The 13,558-nt window shown below is 45.6% G+C and overlaps 3 protein-coding genes and 1 long non-coding RNA gene across 7 annotated transcripts; 2 read left to right on the forward strand and 2 right to left on the reverse strand.

Annotated features, from left to right (window-relative positions):
- Positions 1-598: 598 nt before the first annotated feature.
- LOC111073050 (conserved oligomeric Golgi complex subunit 8) lies at positions 599-2,771 on the forward strand. Its single transcript, XM_022365176.2, has 5 exons — positions 599-744; positions 813-1,285; positions 1,344-1,557; positions 1,617-1,801; positions 1,859-2,771. Exons 1-5 carry the CDS (start codon positions 672-674, stop codon positions 2,648-2,650), a joined length of 1,737 nt encoding a protein of 578 aa, XP_022220868.2. The 5' UTR covers positions 599-671; the 3' UTR covers positions 2,651-2,771.
- On the reverse strand, positions 2,697-7,429 carry LOC111073048. Of its 4 annotated transcripts, none has more exons than XM_041593828.1 (3): positions 6,645-7,429; positions 3,598-6,578; positions 2,697-3,524 (listed from the first exon to the last, which is right to left on the reverse strand). In XM_041593828.1, the coding sequence occupies exons 1-3, from the start codon at positions 7,102-7,104 to the stop codon at positions 3,066-3,068; spliced, it is 3,900 nt and encodes a 1,299-aa protein (XP_041449762.1). In that variant the 5' UTR covers positions 7,105-7,429; the 3' UTR covers positions 2,697-3,065. The 4 variants fall into 4 exon arrangements, with proteins under 4 accessions (XP_041449762.1, XP_022220866.2, XP_041449763.1 ...); XM_022365174.2 differs by lacking the exon at positions 6,645-7,429 and having other exon boundaries at positions 3,598-5,835; positions 5,892-6,018; XM_041593829.1 differs by lacking the exon at positions 2,697-3,524 and having other exon boundaries at positions 5,666-5,835; positions 5,892-6,578.
- Positions 7,430-12,152: 4,723 nt separating this feature from the next.
- On the reverse strand, positions 12,153-12,559 carry LOC111073066 (kunitz-type serine protease inhibitor 2-like). The gene is made up of 2 exons (XM_022365198.2): positions 12,463-12,559; positions 12,153-12,383 (listed from the first exon to the last, which is right to left on the reverse strand). Exons 1-2 carry the CDS (start codon positions 12,518-12,520, stop codon positions 12,202-12,204), a joined length of 240 nt encoding a protein of 79 aa, XP_022220890.1. The 5' UTR covers positions 12,521-12,559; the 3' UTR covers positions 12,153-12,201.
- Positions 12,560-12,775: 216 nt separating this feature from the next.
- On the forward strand, positions 12,776-13,162 carry LOC111073064. The gene is made up of 2 exons (XR_002607660.2): positions 12,776-13,023; positions 13,087-13,162. It is a non-coding gene; the product is annotated as an uncharacterized LOC111073064 (long non-coding RNA).
- Positions 13,163-13,558: the final 396 nt, after the last annotated feature.

Below are 13,558 nucleotides of genomic sequence, written 5' to 3' on the forward strand. Positions count from 1 at the left end.
CTGCACCGAGCGGCAGCTGGAGCTGGATGCTGGATGCTGGATGCTGTCTCATGGCGCGATGAAAGTGCCCCACTGGCTGTGGCAGAAGGCAGTTTCCCATGCGACTTCGAATGGAACTGCAACTCGTGTTCATTAGCGTCAGCGTTGGGGCAGGGGGAAATGCGTGGCGTGGCTTACAACAACATGAACAGACAGATAGAAAGAGAGAGAGAGAGAGAGAAAGAAAGAGAGACATATGTGTATGTGCGGACAGACTTCAAAGATAATAATGTTTGAAATTTTCAGCAAACAGACAAATAAACGTTCTACTTTCACCAAAGCAGCAGCACCAGCAGCACCAGCAGCGGCAGACAGGCTGGGAGAGTACAAAGAGTAGGTTGGGGGTGGAGACGTTGAGAGGTGGTGCCATAAAACAGATGATTGGGGTGCCAGAACACTTACAAATATAAGTTACGGAAATTAGAGATTCAGTTTGAATTTTAGCGGTCATAGCAGTCGGCTGAGTGAAATATCAGTCGGCTTCTGAAGTACTGCATGCATGGCATTATACAGCACTCTACAGTGAACGCCTTAGTACGTTAGTGGACAACCGTTTTGCAGCACTGTACAATCAGCTGTTTGAAAAAAACAACAAATTAAATAAACATTTTGGAAAAATACACAAAAAACTGATGGAATTCGTAGATAAAATGGATCTGGAGAATGAGAGAGTGCTCAAGCTGATATTCCCCGATGGTGTGCCAGGTATTTGATTCAGTCATACAGCAGCGATGGCAATGAAAATAAAATTTCCATTTCCATTTCCATTCGAGACAATCTGCGTGGCAATCCCGAACTGGACAACTATCTCGGAAAACTGGGCACCTACAAGGTGGAGCAGCTGAAAAAGGAGCAAACACGCCTGGCCGACGAGACCAAGACCATATTGGAGCAGACCCAGGACCTGGCCATCTCCAACTACAAGACATTCATCACGACGGCGGAGAACTCGCGGTCGATATTCAACGAGTTCCTGAAGACGGAGGAGCAGGTGGGCACACTGATTGGCAAGCTGCCAGAGTTCAGCGGCAAGTGCGAGCAGTTCCTGAAGGACTCCGCCGAGCTGAACGAGCAACGGCGCCTCAATTCCATAACGCTGCAGAAGAACGCCCAGCTGCTGACGATACTCGAGCTGCCGCAGCTGATGGAGCGCTGCATACGCGAGGGACGCTACGAGGAGGCCCTGGAGCTGGCCGCCTACGTGCAGAAGCTGGGCCAGCATCAGGGCCACATTTCTGTGGTGAACGTAGGCTTCTGCTGTGCCCCCCACCAAAGATGTTTATTGAAAGCATTTACCCTTTCAGAGCATTGTGCGGGCCGTGGAGGCCTTGTGGCACACCATGCTGGTGCAGCTGGTGGCCCAGTTGCGTTCGGACTTGCAGCTGCCCAAGTGCCTGCAGATCGTTGGATACCTCCGGCGGATGCAGGCATTCGGCGACAACGAACTAAAGCTGAAGTTCCTGCAGGCTCGCGACTCCTGGCTCACCTCCTGCCTTGAAGCCATTGCCACAGCGGATGGTAAGCTACCGGAATGGATGCCAACAGATTCTCTCACTCATTGAGCGTCGTCCCTACAGCCCAGCAGCATCTGACCAAGACCATCGAGATCACGCGCATCAATCTGTTCAACATCATCACCCAGTACCGGGCCATATTCCCGGAGGAAGAGGCCGCTGCCAAGGCGACGGGCGGTAGTCTGAGGCCCTTGCAGGGTGTTAGCTGCAACGGCGATCGCCTCTTCCAGGCCTGGCTGCACAACAAAGTCGGTAATCGCTTGGCAGACGCCCTCCTGTTGATTTTAATCTCTCGCTCTTCTCAGATCAATGCGTTCTTGGAGACGCTCGAGAAGGATCTGGAACGCGGCGTTGGATCCATTGAGACGGTCTTGGGACAGTGCATGTACTTCGGGCTCTCCTTCAGCCGCGTCGGTGCCGACTTTCGGGCCCTCATGGCCCCCATCTTTGTGGGCGTGGTGCAGCGCAGGTTCGAGGCCAGCATTGAGCAGGTGAACGAGCACTTTGAGCAGGAGCTGGAGAGGTTCACGCTGATCAACAAGGTGACGCTGCACTCCCGCAAGCAGCTGGATCCCGCCTCGCTGTCCGCCAGCGAGCACGAGTCCTTTGCGCCACCAGAGACTCTTCTGGACTTCTACCCACTGGCCGCCCTCTGCAACGGCTATCTGAATGCGTTGAACGAGCTGCGGCTCTGTGCCCCACTGGCCCTGGCCACAGACGTCACGTGCTGCTTGGAGCAGTCGCTGCAGCTGGTAGCTCAGCGGGTGCTCGCCTTCTACCGCCAGGAGCAGCAAGCCTTCACGGGCAACGAGCGCGAGAGCTTCGTGAAGCTGTGCTCCTGCCTGGCCTACGACCTGGTGCCCTATGTCCAGCGCTGCATCCACGGCGTCTTCCCACCCCAGTCGCTTACCCTTCACCTGGGCATCAGCCTCCTGCAGCTGGAGCAGCAGCAGCTCACCTTTCTGCAGCAGACACGCATCCTAGAGCCCCTCAAGCATCTCCTGCCCACCAAGGTGCTGCTACAGCCACCGCCTGCCCAGGCAGCCGCTCTGGAGGCAAAGCCCAGCGTCAATCTACCCGTCGCTGCCGAGGGATGAGTTCTGGTAGCCATCAATCTTTCCACATTTCTAAACAATGTTTATCGGCAGTAGTATATACATACTCGTATGTTTTTATTCGTTATACATGTAAATAATAAAGATTAAATATTGAATTTTATATGTGAGTATATGCAAAAGAAATCTCTGTTCGGGGAACATTTCCCAAATGGGAATATCTAATGCCTATTCCCGAGTGTATTGGCTCCGCAAGCCTGCATTTATTTATTATGTGCATTGAATATTGATGATAAGTCCTCCCTTAATCGCTCTCAGATTCGCTCTCTTTGTAGATCTCTTTATCTCTCTCTTAATCGCTCTCTTCTACGTCTCTTCCTCTCTCTCTCTCGTATGATTCGCTCTCTTCAACGCTCTCTTCCTCGCTCTCAGATTCCTCTCTTCATCGCTGTCTTCATCACTCTATTCTACGTCTCTTAATATCTCGTATGACTCCTATGATCTTTCCATCGCTCTCTTCCTCGCTCTCTTCATCGATCTCTTCATCGCTCTCTTCCTCGGTCCCTTTATCACTCTCTTCATCGCTCTCAGATTCGCTCTCTTCCTCGGTCCCTTTATCTCTCTCTTCATCGCTCTCAGATTCGCTCTCTTTATCTCTCTCTTCATCGCTCTCTTCTACGTCTCTAAATATCTCGATTCCTATGATCTTTCCATAGCTCTCTTCCTTGCTCTCTTCATCGCTCTCAGATTCGCTCTCTTCCTCGGTCCCTTTATCTCTCTCTTCATCGCTCTCAGATTCGCTCTCTTTATCTCTCTCTTCAACGCTCTCAGGCTCGTCCTTGGAATCGTTCCAGTCTGAATCTCTCCATTTGGTGACAATAACGTACGTTTCAATGTCAATGGCAGTCATAGAGTTCTGAAAGTACGAAAACATAAAGTGAGACTTTGTGTATGCCTATCCTATCCTGTGGGATATACGTTTCGCTTACCATGGCATATATTTTAGCATATGACCCGGTAGTCCGTATCTCCAATGGACCTTGAGTTGAGGGATCTCTCACTGATTTTAGAGTTTCCAGTGAATATTTGATGAAGTAGACGTAGGAAAAGAAGCTTAAATTTCCCACATAAATACACTTAAGATATCGACATTCTACAATAATGTTATCATAAATATATTGGTGTCCAGGTCGGAAAGTGATTTCCAGATTCTCAATATTAGTCATGTTAGCCAAGAGGGAGAAGCTTCCATAGTCTCTGAAGCCACACTTTAGTCTTGTGATTGAATCAACCTGCACGAGGTTACGAGCCTCCTCAAAGTCGATAAAAGTGCGCTCTATAAATAAGCTATTTAATTTGGTGGAATCCTTCAGTGAAAGTGCCCGGAAGAGAACTGCTAGAGAACCCCTTTTGGGGAAACAGGATATTGTCAGATCTTCGAGGTGCAAAGACTCGGCCAATCGCTCAATGCCCTGGGTATCTTTGATTGGGAGCTTCAAGGACTTCAGTCTCGGAATTCGAAGAATAAGGTTTATTGCGGTAGCTAATTCCTGACCGACTGCCAGACCATCGATAGTTAATTTCTGGATATTTGATTCGCCAGAAGATGCAAAAGCAGTGAGCAGATCAACCAGAGAGGTTTCACCTTCCCTAGTTGTTATGCCCAGATGCTCGATGCAGTTTCGCTGTGACAGTACATCCAGGCCCTCTGTGCTGCAGAACGCGCACTCGAGTCCCTTCAAGGAACCTATAGCTGACACTTCGGTCACCTCTTGGGGGGTGAGACCTGCGCCCCTTACAGCCAGATGTACCAGTGTGGGGCACTTGCTGGCGGCAAGACTCCCAAGAAGGTTCTTCAGGGAGCCCGCTCGATGGGAACCAACAACCAGCACTGCCAGATGGGGAAGATGAGCCAGCTGTTCTATTTCTATATCCTGAACATGGGATACACTGCAGACGAGGGTTCGGAGGGACTTCATTCGACTCACTTCCCTCAGCTCTTCATTGCTCATTTCATAGCGCCTGTCCACTCTCAGTTCCTGCAGAGTCTCGCCTTGACACGCGGCCAGCTGTCTCAAGAAATCGCGCATGGAGCCATCTTCGAAGACTCCAGCAATAAAAACCTTCCGCAAATTCTGCAGGCCAGCTAGGGGATTCAGTTCAATGCCGTTGGATAAGTCATCCCCTAAATAGACATTTAATGGAGAAACAGTCAGTTTCCCAGTGGACTGATCGAACGTTATTTCGTAGGGGATAAACCTGGAATTGTGTCTCAGAACTTTTAAAACTTGGAAATTGCTTAAATGGAGTAAATGCCGCAAACTTTCTTCATGTATCCTGCCTCTAAAATTGTTCAACGAAGGAATCCTGGCCAATTCCATAGTGTCACCAAAGTCGAGACATTGGTGTGGTATGTTCAGACTCTGTAGATTGGAATTATATCTCATTGCTAGGGCGGCAAGGAGTTCTCTCAGGGACCCACCACTACGCTTTTCTAGATCCATATGGGTTACAGATTCAAGGCGGGCTAAGGATTCTATCGCGAGTCTTTTGTGTCCAAAAAAATCCATGTCAAGGTACAATTTATTTGTTTTCCGATTGAAGGATATCCTCCCCTTGCCGATCAGTAGATCAATTTTATCTTGACAGGCCTCCAAAATTTTGACGAGGATCTCACCCGATTCCAAGTTGGCACGAGGGGACAGCTTTAAAGCACAGCCTATCTCAATTCTAGTCAACTTCGTGCAGGAATCTGTAACTGCAAGGACACCAGGCAATATATTGTCTAACTCTTTAACGCTATTCAGATTCAGATATTCCAGTTCGGTTAGTTGAGACAGAAGCTGAATGTCCAGATGGTTGAAGAAATCACATTCCAAAGTTCGCAAAGATCTCAGGCGGGCCAGTTCCTTTGCCTCCACAGCATTGATCCGTCTTTCCAAACACAACTTTTGTAGTGTCTGCGGCTCCTTCGAGGCCAGAGCAGCCAGGAGGCCCTGGAGGCGCTGGAGGGGTTGTGGGTATGAGTATGATTGCGCAGACATAATAGTCAATTCTTCGAGCTCGGGTAGCTCCGCTAGGAGCTCAGCGTTACTTTCATCGTAAAATCCACACGTCAACCTCTTCAGGGATGCGATTTTAGCTATTGCTGCGGTTTCCCATGCCGTGATTTCTCTCAACGACAAGTCCGTCAATGTGGGTGCGTTCCTGAATCCATTGAGAATCGGCTTAAATGGATGAATGATTGAATCGCGCGATCTGTCAAGACCCAGAAAAGACAAACCTGGCAGAGTCTCAAGGGGACTGTAGTCGAAGGCATTCGCAAACTCCATGTTCAATTCAATTCTAAGTTTCCCACTTGGTTCGTATGTTATTGTCGAAGGGTCTAGCTCAATAATCATTGCCACCTTTGACTCCACTATAATTCTCAGAACTTGCTCGCATAATGTCCTAGAGTCGTGTTTGGACAGTATCTTCAAGTTTTTGAGTTTGGTCAATTGGGACAAGAGCCCAATGCTCTGGGGATCGTCAAATCCACACTCCACTCGCGTTAATGTAGTGATCTGGGCCATTGCCTGCGTTTCATTGTGGTCCAATGGTGCGTCGTCTATGTACAATCTGTTGAAGAATTTGCTCTGAGTGCAGGCCAATTCCTTCAGAAGAGGCTGAAGAGTGCCCTTCTCGTGAACTCCTTTGATTTCTAACCATTTCAGTCTGGGAATCTTAGCCAAAGGCCTGTATTCGCTTGCATCGCAGTCGGGTCTCATTTTGAAGCCGAGATATTCCAACTCTTCGCAATGAGGGACGATCGCGGCCAGCCTCTTTCCTCCCGTTTCATTGTTCATGAAGGACAAAACTCTCAAGTTTTTGTTCAGACGGCAGATTTCAACCAAATCATCAATATCCATCCGCACATTCAATCGGAGTTCCTCGAGGCTTCTTAGTGCTCCCAGACCCTCTAGGGTGTAGCCTGAAATATACAAATGTTCCATGTTAAATACGTATGCCCCTAGACCTAGACATATAATGCTCTCACCCCGCACATCAATGTATAACTTTTTCAGATTTGGCTTGTTTTGGAGTTGAGCTATCACGGTGTGAAATGCTTCAAAGTGATCACTGTGGAATGATTTGGGACGGTACATCAATTTGACTTTCGTACATAGTGATTCCCTGAGGGCGTGGCTTAGATTCCGCCAGAAGGTTTCCCTGTACTTTGCTGGCATATTCTTTAAGTTGGTATGAAAACGTCCGAAATTGATGTAGCTAGTTCTGATCTTAAGGAACAAAACATGTCTAAGCCTGTCATATAGATCCTCATCCCATGTTTCAAGCATATCGCGGAGCCGCTCGCTGCAAGCGGCCAAACTAATGAATTCTTCATACTTGGTTTTGTCGGGGACATTTTTTCTCTCTCTCTCGCAGTTCTCATTTATGTACTTAAATATTTCAAAGATGATCTCAGGTGGCAAATTAAAAAGGCTCACTTGACTCATTTTAAGTTAGTCACGGCGTTTGATTTGTTACAATTGCGAAAGGTTTTTTTATTGAGACGGTTATTGTTTTTTTATATTTTTATTTAACTTTGTTGTTTCGCTGGAAAGTTTTTGCTTGTCTAGTGAGTCACTCACACATACACACGCACGATAAGTTTACTTTTAACATAATTTATAATGTTATTATTAAAAATTAAAATTTTGTAGTTAATATGGCATCAAGTGCATGCTATATTAATGCGCAAAAATACTTTATAATCGCACTTTAACGTATGATTTTATATATATAAGCTGTACGGATAATTTACACGTCTTTCTAGCTCGCCAACGCCCTGGGAAATGCAACCAAAGTGTTTGCTGCCAGCAGGAAAAAAGCTGGGCGCATAAAAGCTTTTTTTACTACTCTCCGTTTCGCCCGATAAGACCATCCGCTTCTATATCGGGTACTCAGGCAGTACTACAGTAGGCACACATATTATTCGGACACCCTTGTCACTCTAGTTTGAATACCTATAACTTGGCGTACGGTTGTATAAAATTAACTTTTTCTGTTTAACTTAACCGTACGCCAAGTTATAGGGGTTTAAACTAGAGTGACAAGGGTGTCCAAATAATAAGTGTGCCTACTGTATATATGGACTATATATGAACGTAATCTAACGATTTATTTTACCTATACAATAAATTTGTAGCGCCGCATATTCTCTCTCCCACTCTCGATCTCTTTATGTTTACGTCTTTTGTTATCGCTGTTCGCTTGATATGCTGAATTTATATTTTGGTCAATGCGGGGAATCCCCACTCACCGCAAAAATCTCTCTCTTCTCTGACATTAGCTTCTAATTTCCTATGAAATCGGTGATGGTTCCTTAGCCGTGTAAATCCCCACGTTCCCATTGAAATCTGCACAAACCTTCATTTACTTTTAGAGCTGTATACTGCAGCGGTTCTTCCAGTCAATCGTTTTGTAGAATCACAAACTTGCCCAGCAACCAGACTCGCGGTGTGAGGCGCAGACCTGGTTGTGTTTTTGACCCACTAGGGACCGTGGTAAGGGACAGGGTGTCCGCGAGAGTGCAATAATATTTTTACTTTAGCGCCGAACGATCAAAAAGCGACGCTGGGGCGTCCAACCGTCAATGCCAAAGCCAAGCCAAAGCGGAGCAATCAGCTACTCCGTACCGATATCTCTCTACCCCCCCCACCCAACCTATCTTACGTCTATAACCTGACCAAAGCGTCGACATGGCGGGTCAGATTGGGCATGGTTACGGGGTGGCGTGGATTGGTCTGGACACGAGACGCGTTTATAAGCAATTTCGCGAACAATGACTAAATTTCGAGAAAAGCGAGCGACGATTTTGCTGCTGCTGTTTCTATGCTGCTGCTGTTGTTGTTCTAGTTTGCATTCGAATGAATCTGAATGCAACGCAGTTCGCCGAAAATTGGAAAACATGGCAGCTGAATGGACAACAACTAGTGGAACAGGAGGTACCAGAGGTAGGATTGGCGACTGGGCATCGGGACATGGACATCGGCAGAGACAGAAAGAGAGAGAGAGAGAGAGCAGCTCAACATTCAGCGGCGGCTTATCGTTCAACGTCAGCGCCGGATGCGTTTTGTGGCCACGGCCTGTGTGGGTGCAGACGATAGTCGGGGTGTGGGTAGGGGTAGGGGTAGCTATAGCCGTATTCGGAACCGGAGCGGGATCTGTTTGGAGGCTTCTGTATTTTTAAGTCCACCACTAAATACAAACGAAAGCACTCAAGCACAAGTTGGCCACGATTTCCCTGTCCCAAAACCAATTGCCGGCCTACTCCACACACACACACACGACTGGCACGCATTCCATTCCCCTTTCATAGGGCCGTAGTCGTAGTCACAGCCGTAGCCGTAGTCCGGGATGTAGTCCGGCCTGGACTCGTCATAGTACAAATGGAATTTGGGATTTTGATTGCGAATCGAAATAGATTTTGTGGTATTTGGGCAAGCAGTGCGAAACAAGCGACTAACAACCTGAGTCTGTCTGTGTATCCTTCTCTGTGTGTGTTTGTATCTGTGTTTGCACAATGTGCATGTGCATGTGCTAGTGCATGTTTGTGTGTGTTCATTTGTTACTTTGGCATCGCACGGACAACACTGCGTATACGCGCTTTATTCCATCCGTTGATTGATTGAGTTTGTGGAGGCTTTTTACACGCTTTACGCTCGCTGCCTTCGTTTTTGAGAGCCCTTCGATTATTCGATTTTGGATTTTTTCAGACCCCCTTCCCCGTCGTCGCCCCCACCACCCCCTCCTCGTTTCAGTACATCTGCTCTGTTTGTGCTGGTTTTTGTGCCGACCATTCGTTCGTTTTAATTCCGTTACCAAGTTGATTTTGTTAACCGGTAAAGTCGATTTTGCAACACCTGAAAAATTGCTGCTGGCAAAAAAAACTAAATAGAGACAAAGAGTACTTTTATGGGTCGTTCTTGGCAGGTTTTTTTTTTGGTTTTGCGAAATCCTTATACAATTTTGCACGTTCTGACGCTAAAGAAATCAGTTTATAGTATTTTAGATCATTTATTCCGCTCAATCAGGGATACCTTGACGAAAGAAGGGAATTCTAAGCAGTAACACTTTTAAAGTAAAAAAAGTATCTGGCAAATTCTGCAGTGGAAGCACTTCTGAGATTTACCATAATAATTTGATAGTTTGATACCTCATCGACTGGGCGCTCGCACATTAAGAGTCAGCAGAAGAGTAGGCAAATTAAATGCTCTGCGTAAAAGGTAATTATTTTTATTTTGGTTTTATTTTCGTGGTCTCTGTAGCTGCCTTAAGTACAAATTGGTATTTTTTCAATTTAAATAGACGCCACACTCGCACAGAGCACAGACACACATATGTATTTACACTCAGTCAGGGGCTGAGCAAAGCAAAAAAGAAACAAAAAATTGTTTGTTCGTTGTTCTGGAGCCAATATGAACAGTAAATTTTCGAGTCTTTGCCCAAAGGGCCCATAAATAATAGTTATTTTTGGACAACGATTATAGAGTACACAAACAAATACAAAAATATGACCTAGATGTGATATCTTCATGCCTAATCAAATAGTTGCACACAGAAGGTCTGTACTGGGTTCAGAATCTACGACACTAGCAATGGTCTGAAAGGAATAGCTGCGAGTGTTTGCATTAGTATCGGCTTATCGTTCAAGCTAAGCCTAGAAGCCTATATTCAAATTGATAATAAACAAATAAATAATAAATAATAATAAATATAATATTATATTATTATATTATAATATAATATAAATATAATAATAATAAATAAATAAAAAGTGAAGCAAAGAGATGTTTAATTATTTAATTGAGAATGGATTGCTACGTGCTTCGACAGTACGTATCATACGAATAGTGTTTGGGGTTTTGTATGTACATGTGTGTATGTATAACTGAGGTTACTTTTGCCAAAGAATTCGCTGAATAATGTCCAACCCTTGTTCAGTGTTCTGGCATGGATATTGTGTGGGTTGGCGAAGCGACGCGACGCGGTGCGATGCGATGCGACGCTGCTGTGCCATTGTCCGGCTGCTAATTTATCGGGATAATTGCCAAATGACCAAATGGGGAGTTTTATTACAGCTGCAAGAGTGGTGGGAGGAGCAGAACCAAAAGCCGAAGCAGGAGTACGACTGATGAGCAAAGCACAAAAATTGCCAGACAACGGAACGGAGCACTCCAACCATCCCCCCGACTAAAGGCAACGGGACTCATGTGGCACGTCTGGCTCAGGCTCAGGCTCTATCTCTATTTGTATATGTATCTATATCTGTATCTATAGCTTTTGTTGCTGGCTCTTACCCTGCTCAACCTTCGGCTGTTGCTTCTCCCCATTTCTGTGTATTTTTAATTGTAATTCATAAATTACATTATTTACCGACTTCATGTGTGATTCCAGGGGGGGAGGGGGTACATAAGAGGTGGGTTAGTTAATGATGCTGCCATTTGGGGATTGTTGCCCCGCACACACACCCACACACACACACCTAAACACACATGAGCTGGAAATCGATATCCCGGGGCACTGAATATATATCCACAAAATGGCCTTCTCATAAATGTCAACTTTGGGCTGTAAACTGTAAACGAAATTGAATTGAATTTGGCACTTAACACCGCGTGCCGTGCCGTGGCGTGCCGTGCAGCGCCGTGAACCACTCTTCCGAGTCAGTCGGATTCAATTTTGCACTGATTCAATTTGGATTCTTTTACTTATTCTTTATGCAAAATTATTGCCGCAGCGTATTGAGTCGGATAAGGGCCCAGCTCCCAGCTCCCAGCGCCCAGCGCCCAGGGTGGGGCTGTTCAACGAGTTGGAAAACACCCAGGGATTTCAGCGAAACTCTGCGGAGAGACAGCACTGAGACTGAGGCCTCTGCGTGTATGTAAATTCGCAAACAAATCACTCGAGCTCGGGAAATACCCTTAGGGGAATCCTTTGGTTATCCTTTAGCGATTTTTCAAATAAACATGCAACACATTTTTTAGAAACTCCTTCCCAGCGTGTCTTTGGCGCTGCCAAACTTTGACGCGTTATTTTTTCCTTTTCTTTTTTTTTTTTTTGGTGGGGTATCAGATTTCCGTCCAACTCGTTCGCTCTCCCCTGCTGGCATGTTCGGCGATGATGCCATGCCGCTGACGATGATGATGACAATGCCAGAGTGCGCCTCGAGGACACTCGGCTGACATGTGGGAGCGTATACCGTTATGGGCCAGGCTAATGGGCTGCCGCGGGCCAAAACGCTCATGACTTTGACGGATTTTGCTGCATGCAAATTCTGTTAGGTTTGCCTGATTAGCTTTTGGGGGACAGGACATAGATATAGGTGGGTGGGTGGATTGGGGGCAGGGAGCTAATCGCCTGGGAATCTGGTGGCATTCTTATTTGACATATCATTCAGCTACATTAGGAATTCACTTAGGGAAGACTACAGAAACCTTGCTGGAGCCACAGTGACTCTCCTATCGAGCTGCTTTCGATTGGTAGCTGAACAAGACATCACTTTTATTTTTTTTCTTTATTATTTATTTTTATTTATTTATGTTTATTTATTATTTTTTATTTTTGATGCAAGCCTTCGTGCACTCATCCATGGTCTCAAACTGATTTTGATTGCCTTGGCAGCCTCCGTAGATGAACTCGAAGCATTTGTTTCCGGTTTTATCGTAGGTAAATTTGCGCAACGCCATCCGACAAATACCGACGACACCCGGCGGCTGACCGCAGGGAGTCTCTGCATGGAATTGGGAGTATTTATGTATATAAAATATGTATGTGTATAATTGGGTATCAACTGCACATCAGACGCTCACCGGCGGTGCTGGCACAGGACGCTCCACACAGTATCCAGAAGAGCAAAAATAGCTTCATTTAAACGCAGTTTCGTTTCGGGGCAACTCAAATGATGAAATGATCACTTTTGTGCTCTTAAATCTTATTTGCAGCATGTGACGGAACAAATCATATTTTGCATGATTGGTTTCGGCGTTGGAGTGGAGTCCCATGGTCATGCCTTGGTAAAAGAAAATGTTCTGGAAATATTACAAATTGATTTGAGCTTAAAATAATTTATGGCTTACAACGAAACCACTATAGATCCAAATTTTCTGGTCAAAGTATGGTAGATAGAATTTACACATGGGCTATGACAGCCGAGATTCTGTGCTCAATCCAAACTCATATATTCAATTAATTCTCAACGATTCAATCGATGGCACAGTTCCATTAAATTACATATTTAATAATTAAGTATTTGTTTCTAGTTTGGCCATTACGATACGTGGGCTATATTTGACTGATGCAAAGGCAAAGACCGAGAGCTGAATCTTCATATCTGCAATCTTAATATCACTGAATACATCAAGGCACTAAAAGTAATATGTTATACAGGCCATAAGCCAGCTCATCAATCAGATCTATAAGATTTTATGTTTCAGATATTCCTAATCTAATTGTACATAATTCGAAGTTGCGTTTTTTCAATGGCATCTATTATTTTATTATTTTTATTTATTTCTCTTTGTTTGATTTAAAATTGACACTGAATTTATGGAATGAAAGTTATCCAATGCACGTGTTCATCTGGCAGTTCCGCATTTAATTTGTCATGGAGCATTGATCCAAAGTAGAGAGACAAGTTCCCCCACAACTGATTGTTGCCATGGTAGCTACCAGATCGGTTAATTCTTTTGTGCTGGTTCGAATTTCGTTCGGTGTATGCTTGGTACCCGTGAACCTCGGCATTCCCCATGACTTAATTAGCGAATGCCGTGTCTCGGTGGCTCTCGGTGAATGGAGGCGACAACGGCACAAAAGGATCTGCAATCAATATCCAAGTGCAAGTGGGCGGGCGGGCAACGCCCTGGAATGCACCTCATTATGACAATGGCGAACCAGCCAACCCCTCCG

Source organism: Drosophila obscura, unplaced genomic scaffold (assembly GCF_018151105.1).
Source record: "Drosophila obscura isolate BZ-5 IFL unplaced genomic scaffold, ASM1815110v1 contig_200, whole genome shotgun sequence".
Lineage (NCBI taxonomy): Eukaryota > Metazoa > Arthropoda > Insecta > Diptera > Drosophilidae > Drosophila > Drosophila obscura.